The sequence below is a fragment of the Schistosoma haematobium genome, chromosome ZW (genome assembly GCF_000699445.3).
Source record: "Schistosoma haematobium chromosome ZW, whole genome shotgun sequence".
Classification (NCBI taxonomy): domain Eukaryota; kingdom Metazoa; phylum Platyhelminthes; class Trematoda; order Strigeidida; family Schistosomatidae; genus Schistosoma; species Schistosoma haematobium.
Genome location: NC_067195.1, coordinates 3,639,534 through 3,660,362, shown reverse-complemented (window position 1 = coordinate 3,660,362; position 20,829 = coordinate 3,639,534). Strand labels below are relative to the sequence as shown.

General features: G+C 35.3%; 1 protein-coding gene across 2 annotated transcripts in view; it reads right to left on the bottom strand.

Annotated features, from left to right (window-relative positions):
* The window catches only part of MS3_00002605 (uncharacterized protein), a gene marked incomplete at its 3' end in the record, with an annotated part of 51,865 nt that overhangs the window by 11,559 nt on the left and 19,477 nt on the right, over positions 1 to 20,829 (bottom strand). The window contains exons 1-6 of one of the 2 annotated variants that reach the window (XM_051210206.1): positions 11,421 to 11,866; positions 6,790 to 6,848; positions 6,307 to 6,402; positions 3,366 to 3,426; positions 2,777 to 2,835; positions 1,217 to 1,316 (exon numbers count right to left, since the gene is read on the bottom strand). In XM_051210206.1, the coding sequence (XP_051070175.1) occupies positions 1,217 to 1,316; positions 2,777 to 2,835; positions 3,366 to 3,426; positions 6,307 to 6,402; positions 6,790 to 6,848; positions 11,421 to 11,590 (545 nt within the window). In that variant the 5' untranslated portion in view covers positions 11,591 to 11,866. Of the gene's footprint in view, positions 1 to 1,216; positions 1,317 to 2,776; positions 2,836 to 3,365; positions 3,427 to 5,342; positions 5,488 to 6,306; positions 6,403 to 6,789; positions 6,849 to 11,420; positions 11,869 to 20,829 lie in introns of those variants that run through there. The other variant, XM_051210205.1, reaches the window with a different exon arrangement.

Below are 20,829 nucleotides of genomic sequence, written 5' to 3'. Positions count from 1 at the left end.
GTACATAATGCCATAAAATGTCAAAAAGACAATTTTCTGTTCATTGGAATGTCACATAACTATATTTATTATTAAATCTTAAGTGTCCAGTTCTACAAGCATATTAGAATAGTGAATAGATGGATTTATATTCTATTCGATCTTCAGAGATTTCAGTCGACAGACAATATTATTCAACTTCATATAGTAGATGTTGTTAACCATTTACTCTATGAAACTTGATTGTATTATTAATGATTAATTATTTCACAAGGGATTTTGTGGAGATTGTAGTAATTTCAATAGTTGAGATCATGAGTCAGTGAGGTTCAACCGAGTCTGTTATGAGATAGTAACTCATTGAAGACAATGGTGAATGTGTCGCTCAATTTCGTGGGTTGGTTAAAGTTAAAAATTAACACCGTTGTATGTCGACCGGCTCAATGGTCTGAAGGTTAAACGTTTGCGAGTGAGACTGATAGGTCCTGAGTTGAAATCTCGCGAGGCGTGATCGTCGGTGCACACTGCTGAGAAGTTCCACACTACGACAGAATGGCCGTCTAGTGCTTCCATGTTTTCCATGGTGGTCTGGCTTCAAGTGACTCATGATCTCAGCTAGTTAAATTAATCATTTATTATTAATAATACTGAGTTAGTTATGTTATAGAACATAACCGACATGCTTTGAAACCATTTTCCTACTGAAAATTTGTCATTTTTAATGATGATTTTGTGTTGTGTTTCCAAAGTTAAAAAATTCTTTTTCCAGAATTATTTAATGGTTGAATTCATGAGTCTATTTAAGCTAGACTACCCTGTAAAACCTAGAAGCACTGGACGGTCGTTTCATCCTAGTTAGTCAGTTATCCACTGGAAACAATGGCGGACGGTGGCGCAATATCGTGGATTGGTTGAAATTTGGCATTAACACCTTTGGATTCAAGCTCAGGGGTCCAGAGGTTAAGCGTTTGCTCACGAAACCAAAAATCCCAGGTTGGAGCCCCGCGTGTAGGATCGTTGATGCGCACTGCTGAGAAGTCTCATACTAAGGTGAAACGGCCATCTAGTACTTCCAGATTTTCCATGGTGGTCTAGCTTAAATCGATTCATGAATTCAACGATTAACTTACTACAAATTCCACAAACCCTCATTTTGATTTCATACAAATATATCTCGATCATAAATGTAAAATATAATTTATAATAAACAGCTAAAATAAATCAATTAATTTCTTACCTAGAACCAGCAAATATAACTTTCTCTGTATAGGCTGCATTTTGCCATGGTATATTATCAATAACAGCTGCCAGTATACGTGATCCATGAAAATAGAAATCTGTTCAGTACGATATAAGAATATAAGGAGAACATGACAAACTTATCAAATAAACACATAATTAGTGTTAAATGAAGTAGACAAGAATTAGTGAAATTTAACAGTTAAATTCATGAGTCAATCTAAGCTAGACCACCCTGGAGAACCTTTAGGCACTGGACGAACGTTTCATTCTAGTATGGGACTCCTCAGCAGTGCGCGTCCACGATATCACCTCGCGAGACCCAAACCCACAACCTATCAGTCTCGCGCGCGAACGTTTAACTTACTGGACCTTTGCGCCAGCAACCAATCCCGTGAGCGGGATCGTAGATGCACACTGTTGAGGAGTCTCACAATAGGACGAAACAGCTGTCCAGTGCTTCTAGGTTTCCAATGGTGGTCTAACATCAATCGGTTCATGATCTCATATGTTTAGTATGGAAGAGTTATTAAGAGAGTTGTGGTAGGCTCATCTGTTTTAAGTAAACATTGTAGTAAATTACAACTATTTCATTTTCATTTTAGTAAACATTCAGTTATATCACATTTGATTATATACTTTCAGTTTGGTTTAAATAATACATTTGGGTGATTAGCATACAAAAGAAGAGAAAGATAATTAACTTTTATTCAATCGGCGTTGTTTATTTCAATCTTCCCATTGTTATTTAGGACTGCAATTGATCAGTCTCTTGGTGGCATATTTGCATCTTGTGCGGAATGCCTCTATATTGCCTGAAGTCACAAGCTTTATAATTAACGAATGCTTTAAAGGTGTGGTGCGTGCTACTTATGTTGATATAAGTAGTATATAACGCAAGTTAAAGAACGTAATGTCTGGCAGCAGGAGATGGGAGAAGATCAAGAAAGGAAGAGCTGGAACACAATGCAATTTGTAAGAAAACGCATAAACAATGAAATGTGAGACAATGGATTGATGTTTGCAACGGCAACAGTCCGGTTTGATATGATGGATTGATATGTTGCAAGTTAACGATTTACTATTTGGTTTTTCTATTTTACCAAGTAACTTCGGTTGTCGCCACCCGTGTTCTGTTCACTACAGTATAACCTTTGAACATAAGAATCATTGAAGAAAACCCCATAAACTTTGAGCCCAATGATGAGCTTCAAGAGATTTTTAAACATCTTAAGACTGGAAATAACAAAAGTAATGTTCAGTTATGTAATACAGTAAGTAGGTTTTGTAATAACCCATCTAATCATTGTTAATGGTTTTTATTACAGACTGACATAAGTCCAGATACCACTGAAGATCATGAAAGATCACAATGAATGTCAGTTACTTCTTCGTACTAGTCTCTTTATTAGTGTACTGTTAGTTTTTGAATGCTATTACAAACAATGTAGATAATTTGTAATATCATAGCAATTGTTCGAATCCCTAGATCCTTATCAGCAACAAAATTATTGTTTTTTAGACACAAATAAGAGAATATACAAACCGAATCTCCTACCTCCACTACGATTAGCCATTTTCCCAGTCCATAAATCACTTGAACAATATGGAATGAAACTAGACAACAATAAAAAATGAAAGAAAAATAAAAGTATTATTCACATTTTTTATATTAGAAATTGGAGAATGATGATCAGCGTCCTATGCTCCATCGGGAGTAACAGGCATAAGTATGCTTGAATGCTATTACGAGTTCACCTTACTCGGTAAACGGAACGAAAGTCAAAGATACAGTGACACGATAGGCTATTCTAATCCGTTGTCCCCGGTCCTGCTAACTAGATCACGAAATCTTGATGAGGCGTAGAGAACGTATTCTACAAGCACTCAGAAAATACGAGGTCACTAAGCATATAAATCAAGCTTATTTATACAATAATATGAATCACCCTTGAGAGAAACACAAAATAGCGTACTAAAAAAAATCCATCAACCAATGACAGTCAAGGATTCCTAAGTGGGAAATGTAGGCTGTCGGTCAACTAAGCGTCTCTTGGCGGGAAATCATGAAAGTAAGTAAGTAAGTATATTCAAAATTAAAACGATGTGAATAAAGGAGATGAATCATTAAATTGATTTCAACTTACACACTATGAAAATCATGATAAATTGGATTTGCATTTGAATCAGATGAAAGTATTCCACCAACTGAAATGTAAATTATCCGACAGAAAAAAAAACAGACATTTAGATGATTCTAATCATAATAATGATAATAATAGTTGCATCCAATTTATATACATACATTTAAGTAGTTTTAACGATGATAAGTTGATCAGTATGGGGTCGTGGAAATTATTACTAATATGTTTTTGATTGAGATTATGAACTGATTGATGTTAGACCACTGTTGAAAAGTTGAAAGCACTTGAAGATTTCGTGGATTAGTTGAGGTGAGACATTAACACCGTTGGACGCCGGTCAGCTTAGTGGTCTAGAGGTTAAGTGTGAGCACGCGAGTCCAAAAGTCCTGGGTTCGAATCCCACGAGTGGGATTGTGGATGTGCACTACTGAGGAGTCCCATTCTAGAACGAAACGTCCGTCCAATGCTTCCAGGTTTTCAATGGTAATCTAACATTAATCAGTTCATAATATCAGTCAAAAAGAAGATAAGTTTAAGTTGTACATAGACTATGTCATCAGTTGAGAAATCTTTGAAAATTATTCATTGCAAACAAGATTATTGTCCTATAATATATTGACAAAAACTGTGATGGATTGTTGAAGGTCATTAGTGAGATGTCCTGATGAAGCTATGAATATGCCCTTGATTTGGAATCATTCATTAACTAGTATTATTAAGTAATATAAACTAAGTACCGTTGAATTACAGTCATAATGTAATACGTAAAAGAATATAACCAATAGATTGAGTGAGATAAAAAGAATACAGATCCATCATCCTAATTATTTTTCGAATATTTTAACAAAAATATACCAGTATCTGCCAAGTTACTTGTATATGTCGTGATCTAGATATTCGAAGGATTAAAGTTGAGACTATAATTTATGGACGACATTTGAGTGACCCTGAAAAGATCTTGGGGATGTTCACCTACATACAACGGCTAAATGAAGATTATAAAGCAGTATGAAGAATAAGGATTATGATTTACAGTTGATGGTGATAAGTCTTGCGAATTGAACGCTATATTTGTTTCCTAAGCTATTCTGTAACCCCCAATCTAGAACGATACAACGACCTGAACACAAGAGAGAAGACACAAAGTATGCGAGAAATACTTTACTCCAAGGTTCATTTTTGTACAGAAAACATGGGTATTTATAGATGTTAACATTTTGTTAAATCAACATCATATTTTAGCCAATCCGCTAAAAGATTATGCTACTGACCAACAGTAGCACGCCACGTTGACATTTTAGAAAGCTCCATCATGCTCTGATTGACTAGGACTCTTAGGCTCTTCCAGGGACTCTGGAGGCTCCGTTGCAGTTCTCGAAAAGCCGACTCAACAGATGGTAAGGGTTAGGATTTAGATTTATGCTCTTCATTACAAACTGATATCAGCTAAAATGCCAAAACGTTATTTAGACATATAAATAAATGAATTTCGCGCCCGAATTCAAGACCTGTCATCTTAAATCTGATTGATTCGTTCATAAATTATAGTCTCACTGGTTAGAGTTAAATCTCCACATCCAAGATGACATAATTATCGATTTTGCGTTGTTCTAATAACCTATTTCGTAATACTTTTTTTGAAGACTTCTTTATTCTTTGCTTCTCTTCCGAGATTTACTTAGTTAATAAACTTTTTAGATGAATATAACATATAATCATAACATTAATTCCTCATTTTCAAAACTTCCATCTGTATATACTTCTCACAGTTACTGTGTAGTGAAGAGAACACGGGTGAGAACAATCGAATGTATTTAACATACAATTACAGGGTTTGTTAATAAAATCTAACAATCATAAAGTAAATGCTTAATTTACAAAATGTCCATCGATTGTCTCAAAATGACTCAGACTTCATTGTTCTTGTATTTTCATACTAATTGCATTCTGTTTCCATTCTTTACTGTTCGATCCTCTTGTCTCTCTGCTGCTAGACCTTCTATTTACGACTAACATCATCTACTATTTATGTCAATATAAGTAGCACACACCACAACTGTTGTAGTGTGTACTACTAATGTCAATCGATATAAGTAGTAAATATCATCAATCGAAAGTGAAATACCTGACGCGGTAAAGAGTTAAAAAGATCGAAAAAGACAAAAAAAAAGCACAACGAGAACAAAGAATAATTGATGTAGAATTGAAAGATCAATGAAATCTGAGACATTTGATTGACATTTTACAAATGAAGTTTTTTTTTTCCTATATGATTCTTAGATTTTACTAAGATGTTCTGTCCAAAGATGGTCTAACATCAATCAGTTCATGATCTCAATCAAAAACTTAATAATCTCTACAAGCCCTATACTAGTAATTAACATGTGTTCACTAGTGTTTAGCTTCGTGAGAAAATTCTCAGAGTTCTAGTGAGAAGCCGTGACCAGTAGAGCTAATCCATACCGGGTAGAGAGAGGTATCTACTTCAGTACAATGGAAGATGGTGGCACGATTTCATGGATTGGTTGATTTTAGACACTATCACCATTGGATGCCGTCTGAGTGGTCCAGTAGGTTAAGCGTTCGCGCAAGAACGAAGGTCCTGGGTTTGAATCCCGTGTTTGGGATCGTGGATGCGCACTGCTGCAGAGTCCCACAATGGGATGAAACGGCTTTCCAATGCTTCCAGGTTTCCAACGGTAGTATAACATCAATCAATTCATGATCTCAATCAACTATATTTGGTTGTCCTCATTTGTGTTCTTGTTCACTATCATGTTTTTTCATTGATCTATATGAACAATATTGAATTCAATATTAGAAAATACATTACTGATAGTAATATATACATATACTTGTCATATGTTTTAAGTTATAAGCAAGCTGAAAGTGAATTCATCAAAACATTAATCTACTTCCTATAATTACAAACTTCAAAACTTACATGAACGAGTTTTTGGCCAAAATTTTGATGAGAATAATGAAAATGCATTAGATTCACGTAAAATACATGTTTCTTCATCAAAACAATACCAACCACCTAGAAACATAATTAAATTAGATATTATTATATTTTTTAGCAGGATATAGATTGGATTAAATCATGCTCAATCCACGCTTGCGTTGGCACACTCTGATTGGATAAGAATTAGCCAATCAGCGTTAGTCAATATTTAGTGAACACTAGAAATCTCATATGAAAAACTATAAATATACTAACGTTTTCCCTATTGCACTTGCTTTCTTCTTACTTCTATCTAAACTTGTTATTTAGAATATAATCTCTTTTCCTGTTGAACCGTGTTCTGATTTGGGGGACTTATCGAGTGAATCGGTGTTTGAGAATACTAAGCAATAGGAATAGTTGGGTTATAACCATAAGAGAGAATTATAACAATATTAAAAAAACTAAAATAGTTTTACTTACCTTCAAGGAATATTAACCATCTACTTACTGTTGTATATTTTGCTGGACGATAATAATAACTAAAATATTTTAAAAAAATAGAAGAATTGATATTCATTTCAATGAAATAAATAAGATTTTCAAAGATGATCTAACTGAAATCATGAATCAATTGACGATATATCACCATGGAAAACCTGTAAGCAATGGGCTGTCGTTTTGTCCTAGTGTGGAACTCTTTAGCAATGTACATCCACAATCTCGCCTCTCAACAGATTCCAACCCAGGACTCATTGGTTTCAAGAGGTATTTCCTGGAGTTCTAGTGAAAAGCAATGACTAGTGGAGTTCAACCGAATCTGTTGTGAGATAGTAACTTATTGAAGACAATGGTGGACGTGTTGCTTAATTTCGTAGATTTGTTGAAGTTAGACATTAGCACCGTTGGATCTCGGCCTGATCAGTGGCCTAGAGTTTAAGCGGTCGCGCGCGAGACTGATAGGTCGTGGGTTGGAATCTCGTGAGGCGGGACCGTGGATGCGCACCGCTGAGGAGTCCCATAATTGGACGAAACGGCTAAAGAACACAATAATTTGGGAATTAGAAGCAAACATGAAAAGGATGAATAGCAACTGGAAAGAAATGGAAAGGACTGTCCAGGACAGGGTTGGATGAAGAATGATGGTGGGTGGTCTATGCTCCTGGACGTAGAGTAACAGGCGTAAGTAAGTAAGTACTTGGACACTATTAGCAACAACCAACTGTGGGAGAGAACAAACCAGATCCCAGTGGAGGAAGAAATTAGGAAGAAGCGCTGGAAGTGGATAGGACACACATTGAGGAAAGCACCCAACTGCGTCACAAGACAAGCCCTCACATGGAATCCTCAAGGCCAAAAGCAAAGAGAAAGACCAAAGAACACGTTACGCCGGGAAACGGAGATAAACAAGGGAAAAATGAACAAGAATTGGATGGAACTAGAAAAGAAGGCCCAGGACAGAGTGGGTTGGAGAATGCTGGTTGGCGGCCTATGCTCCATTAGGAGTAACAGGAGTAAGTAAGTAAGTAACAGTTATACAGTCTATGTTGTATATTTTGTAATTTTTTAGATGAGGAGCGCAATATGTGAAGAAATTTAGATAACTGTTGTTTACTGAACTAATTGTTTATTTACCAAACAGTTGTTTAGTAATATTATCACATAGTCTAAATTGTATTATACTGTCGGTTGCTATGTTAAACCCATACAGTTTATTCTTACCTCCAGACAGGCCAATTTATTCACCCTTCTTGAGTTACTTTGGCTGGTTTAATCTAAGTGTGTGTGTGGGTACACTTCTTATCCCATTCTTAACATGTCTATAACTTATTTTTGTATGACTACAAACATTGATTAACGCTTGATTAAATCGAGTTGACCCATACGCCTTCTTCACTGAATATCATTTCGTTTCACTCCTTTCTCTCCTATTCACTTCCCTCGCTCCAGCTCCCCAATTGTTTGTCTAAATCAATGAGTGTACAAAATATACATATCCAAAACTTCATTCTCGTACTTGACTTATTTAATTGCATTATTCAATAATGCTATTTAAATCGATAATTTTATACGAGGATTGACTGTGTCATCTTCGATAACAATCATTTACATTTCACTTGTTGAAATATGGGTCAGTTGAAGCTATACCACCATGGAAAACCTGGAAGCACTGGACGGCCGTCTCATCCTAGTATGGTACTCCTCATCAGTGCGCATCCACGACCCCGCATCCCGCGGGACTCGAACCCAGGATCTATCAGTCTCGCTCCAGGCGCTTAACCAACTAGACCACTGGGCCGGCATCCAACGGTGTTAATGTCAGCAGTGCGCACCCACGATTCCGCGTCGTGAGATTCCAACCCAGGATCTATCTGTCTCACACGCGAACACTTAACCTTTAGATCACTGAACCGGCCGAGATCCAACGGTGTAAATATCTAACTTCATAATGAATCAACAAAGAATATTCTTTTTTGATAACACAAAATAATCGTTTTCATTGAAGTCAACAAGAACCTTACTGATTCAATCTATTTTTTATGATGATGAATTTTTGATAATTCTACATTATGACATTAGCTTTCATCATAGACATAAAACTAGAAAGTATTCAACAGTGAATTCATTGGAAAAGAAAATTTAAATCGTTTACATTCTGTTTCCCATGTTGTAAAGATATCATATTTACTATGACATATAAAGGCATTGAGTCTAATTATGTATGAAATTATTGATGCTCATTGTTAAGTAATTCTGCAATTAGGCCTTACAGCTTCCTTGCAATTCAGATTACGTAAGTTCTCAATGAAAACTAACAAATTTTTTTCATTTTATAAGATTTATTTAACCCTGTGAAATATATGTTTCTTTATAATTCATATCTGATCAACATTGTGAGTAATCTGATAGCTTTGGCCCCCAAATGCCCTGGTACGGCCGAGAGTGGGAAGAGTCCACGCTCCATCTCGAAATACCCACACATAGCCACGTGTATATAGCCTCTGCCAGTGAAGTCTTACTCACTACCTTCTCGTGGTGGGGGTGTTGTTTACAAAATTGAGAGGACAAAAAGCGAATGCTCGGCGCTTCAACCGGGTTAGTGGACATGGAGAATCCACCTAGGAGAGTTGGAAAACCCTCATTCCAAACCAATGGTGTACATGGGCTCCAGTATCCTGAAGGAATAAATGGCGTATGAACTAATCATTGATCATAGTAGTATACCACGTTGATATTCCAGAAAGTTCTCTCAGGATCTGACTAGATGGAAACTCTTCGGCTCCTTTAAGACCTCTGGAGGCTAGTTCGTGTTTCGTGAAAGCTGGCCTAACAGTTACATATTACATTTTTGGTAACTAAATGACTAGTTTAGTTGAAACTAAATTTCTAAATTCTTCAGTAAATTCCATGTATATTATCACTCTTATCTTATGAACTTAATACACAGTTAAAAGCTAGAAACTCAAACACTGAATAACTATATTAATTTAAAGCATAATATCATTTCAGAATTCCACTTCTTATTTATTCAAAGTAATTGATGATGGATGATGTTGTTCGTAACATTTAGTGGTTAAGTACTGGATATTAGTCGGTAATTTCCGCCGAATATTTCATTTTCAGACTCTGGAAATATCAATAAGTGTCTGATATAAACACGTCAGTGCAATACAACTCAACATACCGGTTGATTAATACTTACTTACTTACTAAATCCGCCTACAGCCCTTCTGGGGTTACTGTCGGTCCCAAGCTCGGATAAAGGAGAAGGGTTGGGCATGGGGTTACCGACCACAACCTGTAAAAAACTAACTCGCTAAAAAAAGCCAACCAGAAAAAAATAATTCGAACCATTTAAACTCTTCCCTGAGAGTTAGAAGGTCTTCATTTAGAAGAATTATGACTCCTCATGGTGAAAGCCGAGTTCCTTCTCGAGTCACGAGGCCGATGCCCCTTCTGACAACCAGAGCAACCATTTATTTAGGTACATAGAGTTCTCGTGCAATGTGGGAGACCGGAAGAGTTATCCGAACCGGTGCAGAAATGAAAAGATACAACATAGAGGTGCTTGAAATCGGTGAAACACATGGGATTCAGGTTGGACAACAAACACCAGCTACATGGGAGCTGATACTATACTCCGCCCATGAAGAAGAAAATACTCCACATACACAAGTAGTTACACTGATGGATGAATAATACATAGATAATAAATGTCAAGGTTTAAAATGACAAGATCGTTACTGTAAATTACACCTTGATAAATATTATTAATCAACTTAATAAACAAGAAAACTATTTAAGTTATTGAACGAAACTTACATAAGAAACATTGAAAATATTGAAATAACCCCAATCGGATAATTCTAAACATTTAAACATAAGATGTGTCACTCAATTTCGTGCATTAGTTGAAGTTAGACATTAACACCGTTGGATTTCGGTCGGTTCAGTGATCTAATAGTTAAGCGCTTGAGCGCGAGACTTATTGATCCTAGGTTCAAGTCTCTCAAGGTGGGATCGTGGATACGCAAAGCTAAAGAGTCCCATAATAGGACGAAATAGCCGTCCAGTGCTTTCAGGATTTCTATGGTGGTCTATCTTCAATTGACTGATCATCTCAACTATTGAAATTACTATAATATTCACAAAAACTCCTTCTGATATTAATCAACATATGCTCACTAATGACTGGCCTCAAGAGGTATTTCCTGAAGTTCTAGTGAGCAGCCGTGATCAGTGGAGTTGAACCGGTTCTGTTGTGAGTTAGTAGGTCATTTCAGACAATAGTGGATGGTGAAGCAATTTCGTGGATTAGTTGATGTTAGACATTAACATCGTTGGATCTCGGCCTGCTCAGTGATCTAATAGTTAAGCGCTCACGCGCTAGACTGATAGGTTCTGGGTTCAAATCTCATGAGGTCGAATCATGGGTACGCACTCCTGAAGAGTCCAACAGTTGGAAAAAATGTTCGTCCAGTGCTCTGAAGCTTTCTATGGTAGTCTAGCTTCAACTGACTCATGATTTCGACTATTGAAATTACTATAATATTGACAAAACCCCTTCTGATATAAGATAAAAAGTAAAATCTCAAAAAAATAAACAAACATACCCCGCTGATGAACCATCATTACATTTAGCTCCATTATTATTTAAAAGATATAATTGATGGGATTGATATTGTAATCTTATATTATTCCATTCATTATGTTTATGATCATTAATGAATCGATCCAATTGATGTTCGATTGGTTTCTTAAGTGGTTCCCATGGTTCAATCATATTCCAACTATCATTATTATGATTATTATTCTTATTCTTATTATTATTAGTATTCTGTTCCGTTGTATATATAAATGATTTATAATATGATGGTTTAGCTTTTACATTATCTAACCATGTTATAATAATAATAATGATTATGATAATATAATAAAGTGTTGTATATTGTCGTAATGAAAATGGTATTTCTATGGATATTGAATTATGGATATGAATGAGTTGTTTATTGGAATACGTTTCAGATAATAAAGGATGTTTATTTGATATTGGCAAATAATCTATAAGATTTAAACAAAAGAAAGATTACCAAAAATAAACAATAAATCAAATTAGATATATATATATATATATATATTGATAGTTGAGATGATGAGTTAATTGAAGATCGACCACCATTGAAAGCCTCAAAGCACTGGATGGATGTTTTGTTCAACTATGGGACTCCTTAGGAGTGCGCACCCACGATTCCACCTCACGAGATTTGAACCCAGAACCTATCAGTCTAGCGCGTGAGCGCTTAACTATTAGATCACTGAGCAGGCCGAGATCCAACGATGTTAATGTCTAACATCAACTAATCCACGAAATTGCTTCACCATCCACTATTGTCTGAAATGACCTACTAACTCACAACAGAACCGGTTCAACTCCACTGATCACGGCTGCTCACTAGAACTTCAGGAAATACCTCTTGAGGCCAGTCATTAGTGAGCATATGTTGATTAATATCAGAAGGAGTTTTTGTGAATATTATAGTAATTTCAATAGTTGAGATGATCAGTCAGTTGAAGGAAGACCAGTATGAAAAATTTAGAACTATTATACAGTCGTTTTGTTCTATTGTGGAACTCTTAAACAGTACGCTTCTACAACCTCACCTCATGAGATTTGAACCGTAGGCACTCGCATATCAGAGGAGTTACTAATACATAAAGAACATGTTTTTGTTATGGGAATTAAGTTCATTTACATTGTGGTGTAATTTGTGTTATACTTGAAGTTGAAACGAAATGGCTCAGAGCGTTCTACTTAATTTTTGTCTGTGTTGACATTTGAAATCTTAAAGAAATCGGTGTACCTTATGAATTTCGAAACAGATATACACAATTTCTAGTATAGGGGTTGTGGAGATTATTAAGTTTTTGATTGAGATCACGAACCGATTGGTGTTAGACCACCGTTGGAAACCTGGAAGCACTGGACGGCCGTTTCGTCCTATTGTGGGAGTCCTCAGCAGTGTTCATACACGATCCCGCTTGCGGGATTCGAACCCAGGACTTTCGGTCTCGCTCGCGAACGCTTAACCTACTGGACCATTCAGCCGGTATCCAATGATGATAGTGTCTAACATCAACCAATCCACAAAATTGCGCGACCATCTTCCATTGTACTGAAGTAGATACCTGTCTTTACCCGACATGGATTAGCTCCACTGGTTACGGCTTCTCACTAGAACTTCGAGAATTCACTGTCATGAAATTCAGCTGTGAATCAATAATGTTAAAATTAAGCTCCTGAAAGACTATGATTGATTTCTATTGGTGAAAAATCATTACTAATAATGACCAAAATGATTACAAATGGTAATCAAATTCATTCGAGTATCAGCTCATTTGAGAAACCTGAGGGTCATGCTTTAGATCTTCAATTGTGTCATGTATGCAAACTAGTGAAGAGGCTCATATTAGAATGAAACATATATCTAGTACACTCTGGTTTGCGATGGTTGTTTAATTAAGGTTCGTATGTAATACACACTATAAAATTACACATCTTATTTATACAGTATGACGATTTGATATTGAAAGTTTTAACATTCACCGCTTCTAATGAAACACTATGTGACGGTTTTGAATTGGACTTTGTTTAGAACTTAAAAGTCTCATGAAAAGTATATGTTGAATCTCTAGCTATCTATAATTATTAGAGTGAAACATTGTTAGTAGATTTAATGAAAGGAATTATTTGATGTAAACAAAATAATGTATATCTTTATTTCTTGATATTTTGTATAATACTGAGTTTATATTACTTTCAAATGATTGAGTAGTATATTTCAATACAGACAATACGCCTTAATTGTAAGCATGAGGATTTGTGGACATTGTAGTATTTTCACTGTTGATGAGTCCTGAATAGGACGAAATGTGCACATTGGATTCCACTGTTAACCACCACCCATCTTTTCTTATAATAAGTTTGACTTAAGGCAATCCTCACAGAGAGTACTTATGCCAATAAGAGACGGATCAATTGCAGTCCTAAACATCGATGGGAAAATTCAAAGAAAAATGATCTAAAACAGTAAACAAAATATCACAGTATTTCCAAATTTGTATTATAAACCATTCGATCATTGCAATTAACCAAAGGAAGGTGTTAAAAAGCTTCTTTTTACAAGTTTCCTAATATTCATCAATCGGTTTCAAGTTTGGGTCATACAATAAGATGAATCAACTACTGTAATTAACAAACTGTAAGTGATTCCTTACAAATGGCTTATAAGTTAACCTATTACACAAGAAAAGTAATGGCGATTCATATTCCCCACTTTTTTCAAAGTCATGTAAACATATATATTCAAAAATAAATGAATTCAAAGGTATCAATTTTCTCTTATACGTATTTATTCACTATTTTGCTTTATAACTATCAATACAAAGGTTGGAGTTGATAGTTTAAAGTAAGCTGAGTATTGGATAAAATGTTATTCACAAATATATTTTTATCAGAAAGGGGGGTTTATGGAGATTTTAGTAATTTCATAGTTGAAGCTAGACCACTATGGAAAACCTAGAAGTACTAGACGTCCGGTTCGTTCTGGTATCGGACGCCTTAGCATTACTCATCCAGGTCTGTTATAAGATAGTAACTCACTGAAGACAATGGTGGACGATGGCACAATCTTGTGGATTGTTTGAAGTTGTACATTAACGCCGTCGGATGCCGGCTCAGTAATCTAAAAGTTAGGCGTTCACTCGCGAAACCGAAGGTGCTGGGTTCAAATCCCGTTCGTGGAACTCAATAGTACAAAAATACATGTGTTAATATACTTCGGTTACGTATTAAATCTGAAGAAGTAACTTACATGTAGTTGCAGAACGTAAGAAATGCACATTTTTCTACGTATCGGAATATATTTAATAGTTGAATTCATGAGTTAAATAAATCTAGTCCACCATGGAAAACCTGAAAGCACTGAATAGCTATTTTATCCTAGTATGGGACTTCTCAGCAGTGCGCATCCACTATCCCGCTCACAGGATCCGAACTCAGAATCTTCGGTCTCATGTGCGAACGCTTAGCATCTGAACCAATGCGCCGGTATTCGATGGTGTTAATGTTTAACTTCAATCAATCCATGAAATTGTACCACTACCCACCATTGTCTTCAATGAGTTAATATCTCATAACAGACCTGGATACGCACTGCTGTGGCATTCGATACTAGGATGAAACGACCGTTTAGTACTTCCAGGTTTTCTACTATAATCTCTAAAACACCCCCCCCTTTCTGATAATAATCCTTATTATTTATTATTACAGTATTATTACTAATACTTCTAATTAATTAACTCATTAATTCATTCATTAAATGTTTAGATTTTTCTCTTTTTTTTGTTGAAAAAAAACAAACAAACAAACGAAAGAAAAATTTGTGTACATCTAACTCACATGGATACACATACACTAAAGTTTATTTCAAAGGTCAAGTTTTAAAAAAAATCCCTTTTATGTACCTGTACGGACATGTAAACCCACACATACACACACAGACGTACACATATACACACATACACGCACACACATTCACACATACATACACACACAAATACACATACATCAAACCATTCATCCATTAAAGATATATTTTTTTCTCATTAACAAAAACGTTTAATTGACTTAGATCAAAGAAAGTAATTTAAAAGGTATACAATTTACAATTTTTTTATTATTAAAAGATGAATAAAAGAAAATTTAATTGATGATAAACAAAATGGTATCCATGTTAAGAAATGGGCGGGGGGGAAACGAAGTAGTGAAGGGAAACAAAACAACAACAACAAAAAAGAGATTAAATCAATAATCTGTTTTTGTAACTTATGTTTTTTTCTTTTCAAATAAATTGTAAATAGACCACTGAACCGGCCGGCATCCAACGGTGTTAATGATATCTAACTTTAACCAATCTACGACGTTGCGCCACCGTATACCATTGTCTTTAGTGAGTTGATATCTCATAACAGACCTTGTTGAACTTCATTAGTAACGACTTCTTACTAGAACTCCAGAAGTATCTCTTGAAGTCAGTCACTAGTGAGCAGATGATGATTATCAGAAGGGTTTTTGTGAATCTCGCGGGGTGTGGGGTCGTGGATGCGCACTGCTGAGGAGTCCCATACTAAGACGAAACGGCCGTCCAGTGTTTCCAGGTTTTCCCTGATAGTCTAGCTTTAATTGACTCATGATTTCAATCAGTGAAATTTCTAAAAATCTCCACAAAACCCCTTCTGAAAATTGTAAATAGTCTCAATCACAAGAATTTTATAATATATATCAAGAATTAGTAGCTAAGTGGATAATGTGATGACGTTTGAAGTGGACGGTACTGGGTTCGAATCCTATAATGAACATCAATTTTGAGATGGAGATATATCCAGATGACGAGCCCTAAATAGGACAAAACGCGCGTCACTATTTATCTTTGTTTATAAAGTTTATGACATAAAGCAATATCGAGGTAGTTCATATAGGATGTACATATACCAACAAGAGACTGATCAATTACAGTTGTAATACAACAATTAAACAATACAAGTAAACAACACCAAGTGAATTTACAAATAAATTTCGAAGATTTTTGGTGCCTTATATCTAATTCCAGTTGGATTGTTTCTGATTATTACCAAATAATTGCTGTTGAAATATACATGCTGATTAGTTTCGCATAGAATTATCGACTTAAATCGTGTTGATGAATAATGAGATTCAATAAGTCAAATAAGAGAATGGAAGTTTGTACACTCGTTGATCTGGACAGACGGTCAGGGTGACGAAGTGAAGGAAGTGAAGAAGAGAGGGTGAAACGAAATGACACATACTGGAGAAAGCGTGTGAGCAAACTCGTTTTAGCCAAACGTGAATCGATATTTATACTTATACAAAAAATAAGTTACAGACAAGTTATGCATAGGATAAGAAGTGTACACACACACACACTTACATAAAAGTAGTTAAAGTTGATAAGCGACAAATTAACAAGGTCAAAATGCAACTCAAGAAGTATGAATAAATTGGCCTGTCTGGAGGTTAGACTAAGCTATGTGGGTTTAACATAACAATCGACACTACAAAAAACAAACAGTAGTAAACACATAATTATTGTTCGATTGAATGATGTTTATACAGATCATCTCCATTTTGACGATGGTATACGTCGGTATATTGTCTAAGTAGCAGTTACACTGTTCACATTTCAATGTGAACACTAACATAAGGATACAAATATATTTAATTGATTATTTCAAATAAACGCGAAATGTTCATTCTGCATAACATCTGCTAGTTGCTACTCTCAAATAATGATATGAAAATATGTAGACGGGGGTTCTTAGTTAGGTGTAATTTGAATTAAATGATCTATTCAAAATTCTCGATCATTGATTATCAAACTGTATACTAAATTATAAGAAAAGATGGATAGTGGCTAGCAGTGGAATCCAGGACGCGCGTTTCGTCCTGTTTGGGACTCGTGGATAACGCAATGGCCTTTGAACCGAATGGTACTGAGTTCGAGTCCCAGAGTGAACATCAACTCTGAGATGCAGGTACTTCCAGCTGACGAGTCCCAAACAGAACGAAACGCGCGTCCTGGATCCCACTGCTAGCCACTATCCATCTTTGCTTATAATGCTTGTAAATTAAGACAATATCGAGGCATACGCACAGTATGCACATATGCCAATAAGAGACTGATCAATTTCAGTCCTAAAACATCAATGAGAAGATTCAAGTAAAACAATACCAAGTGAATGTATACTAAATGTTTGTGAAATGATGATTGTTACCATCATCAAGCATATAATCTGAGGCTGTTCTTCTTATTATTATTATTACGTAATCATACTCAATTTTTCATACTACAATCAAACGACATTAATTAAGGTGTAAGTTTATGAGTTGGTTGAGAATATATATATATATATATATATATTCAATCATCTTTTAAAACTTTGGATTAACAGATTAAAATAGTCTATACTGATTCTATCAATACAATCTAAGGTGACCTGTCTGAGTATCTGGACTGCCTGTTCCTGTCATCTAGATATTTCAACAAGTTATCTGTTTTCTTCTTTGTTTTTTTGTTTTGTCACATCATTATTGCTTATTAGTCTCATAACCTATTCAGATGCGTTTGTGAAAAGTTTGAGACATTTCATTGCACAACTACTATGGGACTCCTCAGCACTGTGCATCCACGATCCCACTCGCAGGATTCGAACCCAAGGCCTTCAGTCTCACTATATGCACTATATGCCAGTAATAAGAGACTGATCCATTACAGTGTTAAACATCAATCGGAAGATTCGAGTAAAACAATACCAAGTGAATTTCAACTTCACCCGATTGCACAAACAAGTAGCTGTGAGCACTCAGTAGCTGAGTGGATAACGAGATAGCGTTTGAAAAGAATGATGCTGGGTTGGAGTGCCAGACAGTGAACATCAACTGTGAGATGCAGGTACATGCAGCTGACCAGTGTCAAATAGGAGGAAACGTGCCTTCTGCATTCCACTGTTAACCACTATCCATCTTTGCTTATAATAAGGAATAGTTTAAAATGGTCAAATTTAAATCAAGGTTATTTTCTTCTCAATAATTGACTGGTTACTAACCAGATAATCATTAAGTTTAAAGAAGTTGTCAGTCGTTACTCAACAAAATATATAACTAAATGTGTTTAAAACATACTGGTTAAGATATTGGTTTTAGACAATTATCGAAATTAGTGATATATATATACATCTAGAATTGTATTAAAGATTGATCTTAGAATTTTCAAGCTCTGTAAAGAGCTCTTCATTTTTAAATAACAGAACTAATATTCAATTATTAGTATAGGGGTTGTGGAGATTATTAAGTTTTTGATTGAGCTCCACAACCCCTATACTAGTAATTAACATGTGCTCACTAGTGACTAGCTTCGTGAGAAAATTCTCGGAGTTCTAGTAAGAAGCCGTGACCAGTGGAGCTAATCATTGTCGGGTAGAGACAGGTATCTACCTCAGTACAATGGAAGATGGCAGCGCAATTTCATGGTTTGGTTGAGGTTAGATATTAACACCATTGGATGCCGATTCGGTGGTCTAGAAGTTAAATGTTCACGCGCAAGTCAGAAGGTCCTAGGTTTGGATCCCGTGTATATGTTTGTGGATGCGCACTCAGTTAGTCAGTCAGTGACAACGTAGAACTTCGTACGTACGTACATCAGTCCGAGTTGCCACACCACATTAGCACAGAGATGCAGTGGTCGATTCAAATCCCGTAGTGGTAGAGGCAATAAGAGTATAAGCAGTAATCAGAAAGATTAGGCTTTGAAGATGTTATTGAAGGAGTATAATCCAGTGAAATAAATTTGGAAAGAAAATAAGGGACATGAAGAATTCAGAAGATTAGAATTTGGGAAAACACAAAGAGTGGATTCACCTGCGCACACCATTGCAAATGATTTTGAGCCATGTCATTCAACGTCTCTAACCATCGGTTGATATCATTTCGCAGTCCCCAACCAGGTAGTCTACACCTACCAAGATGACTCAGTCCACTTGTCAGTGACTTCATGGACTTGTGCCATGTTTTGGTCTGGCCACCCCTAGCTTTCTTCCAATCCACTCCTATACCAGTGAATATCGCACGTCGAGGCAGTCGGTGGTTGGGCATACGCACTGCTGAGGAATCGTACAATAGAACAAAATGGCCACCCTAGTACTTCTAGGTTTTTGATGGTGATATAACATCAATCGATTCATGATCTTAATCAATTAATAAATATATATGGAGTTTCTTTCAAGTTTACTGATGAATCTTAAGATTAAATAATCAGAAATAAAATGAACATTAAACACATTAACATAAATCGACATTTTTGCATTTTTCAATTTATTATAATATATCATTCAAAAAATATCAGTTTAGATTGACTACTGCTGTTACCACAATTGTACCGTAACCCTACACTCGTATAGTCTTGCACATATATACAAACACACACACACATATATATATATATATATATATATATACACGCCAGGATACCCACACAATAAACTTAATAACATTTTATGATTTTATTTTAAAATCAATGGGGTTTCTACTTTTACAACAACAACAACAATAACACAAAAAAACAAAAACAAAATATATCTATAATTTAAACATCGACCAGTTGTAAACCGCTATTTTCTTTTGATGTTCAATTAAAACACATTAATGTACAGATTATTTTTCCCCAAAGAATTCATGTTATGTAAATAGGTCAAAGAGACATGTGCATGATTATTGTATTCTGTTACAATTTGACCAAGTAAATCATTAGATTCAAGTGTATCTATCTGTGTGTAAATGTGTGTGGGTATGGGTGTGGGTGTTCAATGTGTATTATGTAGGTATTGTTGTTATGATCATTGTGTTTGTTATGATTGTTCACTTTTGAAAATGATGATTACATTGTCTCACTTTGTTGTCTCATTGTTATTTGTCTAATGTTATATCTATCTATCTATATACAACAATGTAAACATGTGGTTATTAAATTCAATATATAGTTTTTCAATGGAAAATAAACTATTATTATTATGATTTGTACATATTTAAATAAGTAAAAAAGAAAAAAGAGAAACGCAACTGTATTTCAAACATCAATGTTATAATTAAATTGTCGGGAGAAAGAAAAAAAGCGCGAATATAAAAACATTCTATTCAAGGTAAACAGATACATATACACATACACAAATAAAACGATTTAACTTTGTGAATGTGATTACATTTCATGAAGAAACTATATTATTACTACTACTACTACTACTATTAATATCATCATCATCATCAGTAGTATTTGTAGCAGTAGTAGTAGTAGTAGTAGTAGTAGTAGTAGTAGTAGTAGTAGTAGTAGTAGTAGTAGTAGTAGTAGTAGTAGTAGTAGTAGTAGTAGTAGTAGTAGTAGTAGTAGTAGTAGT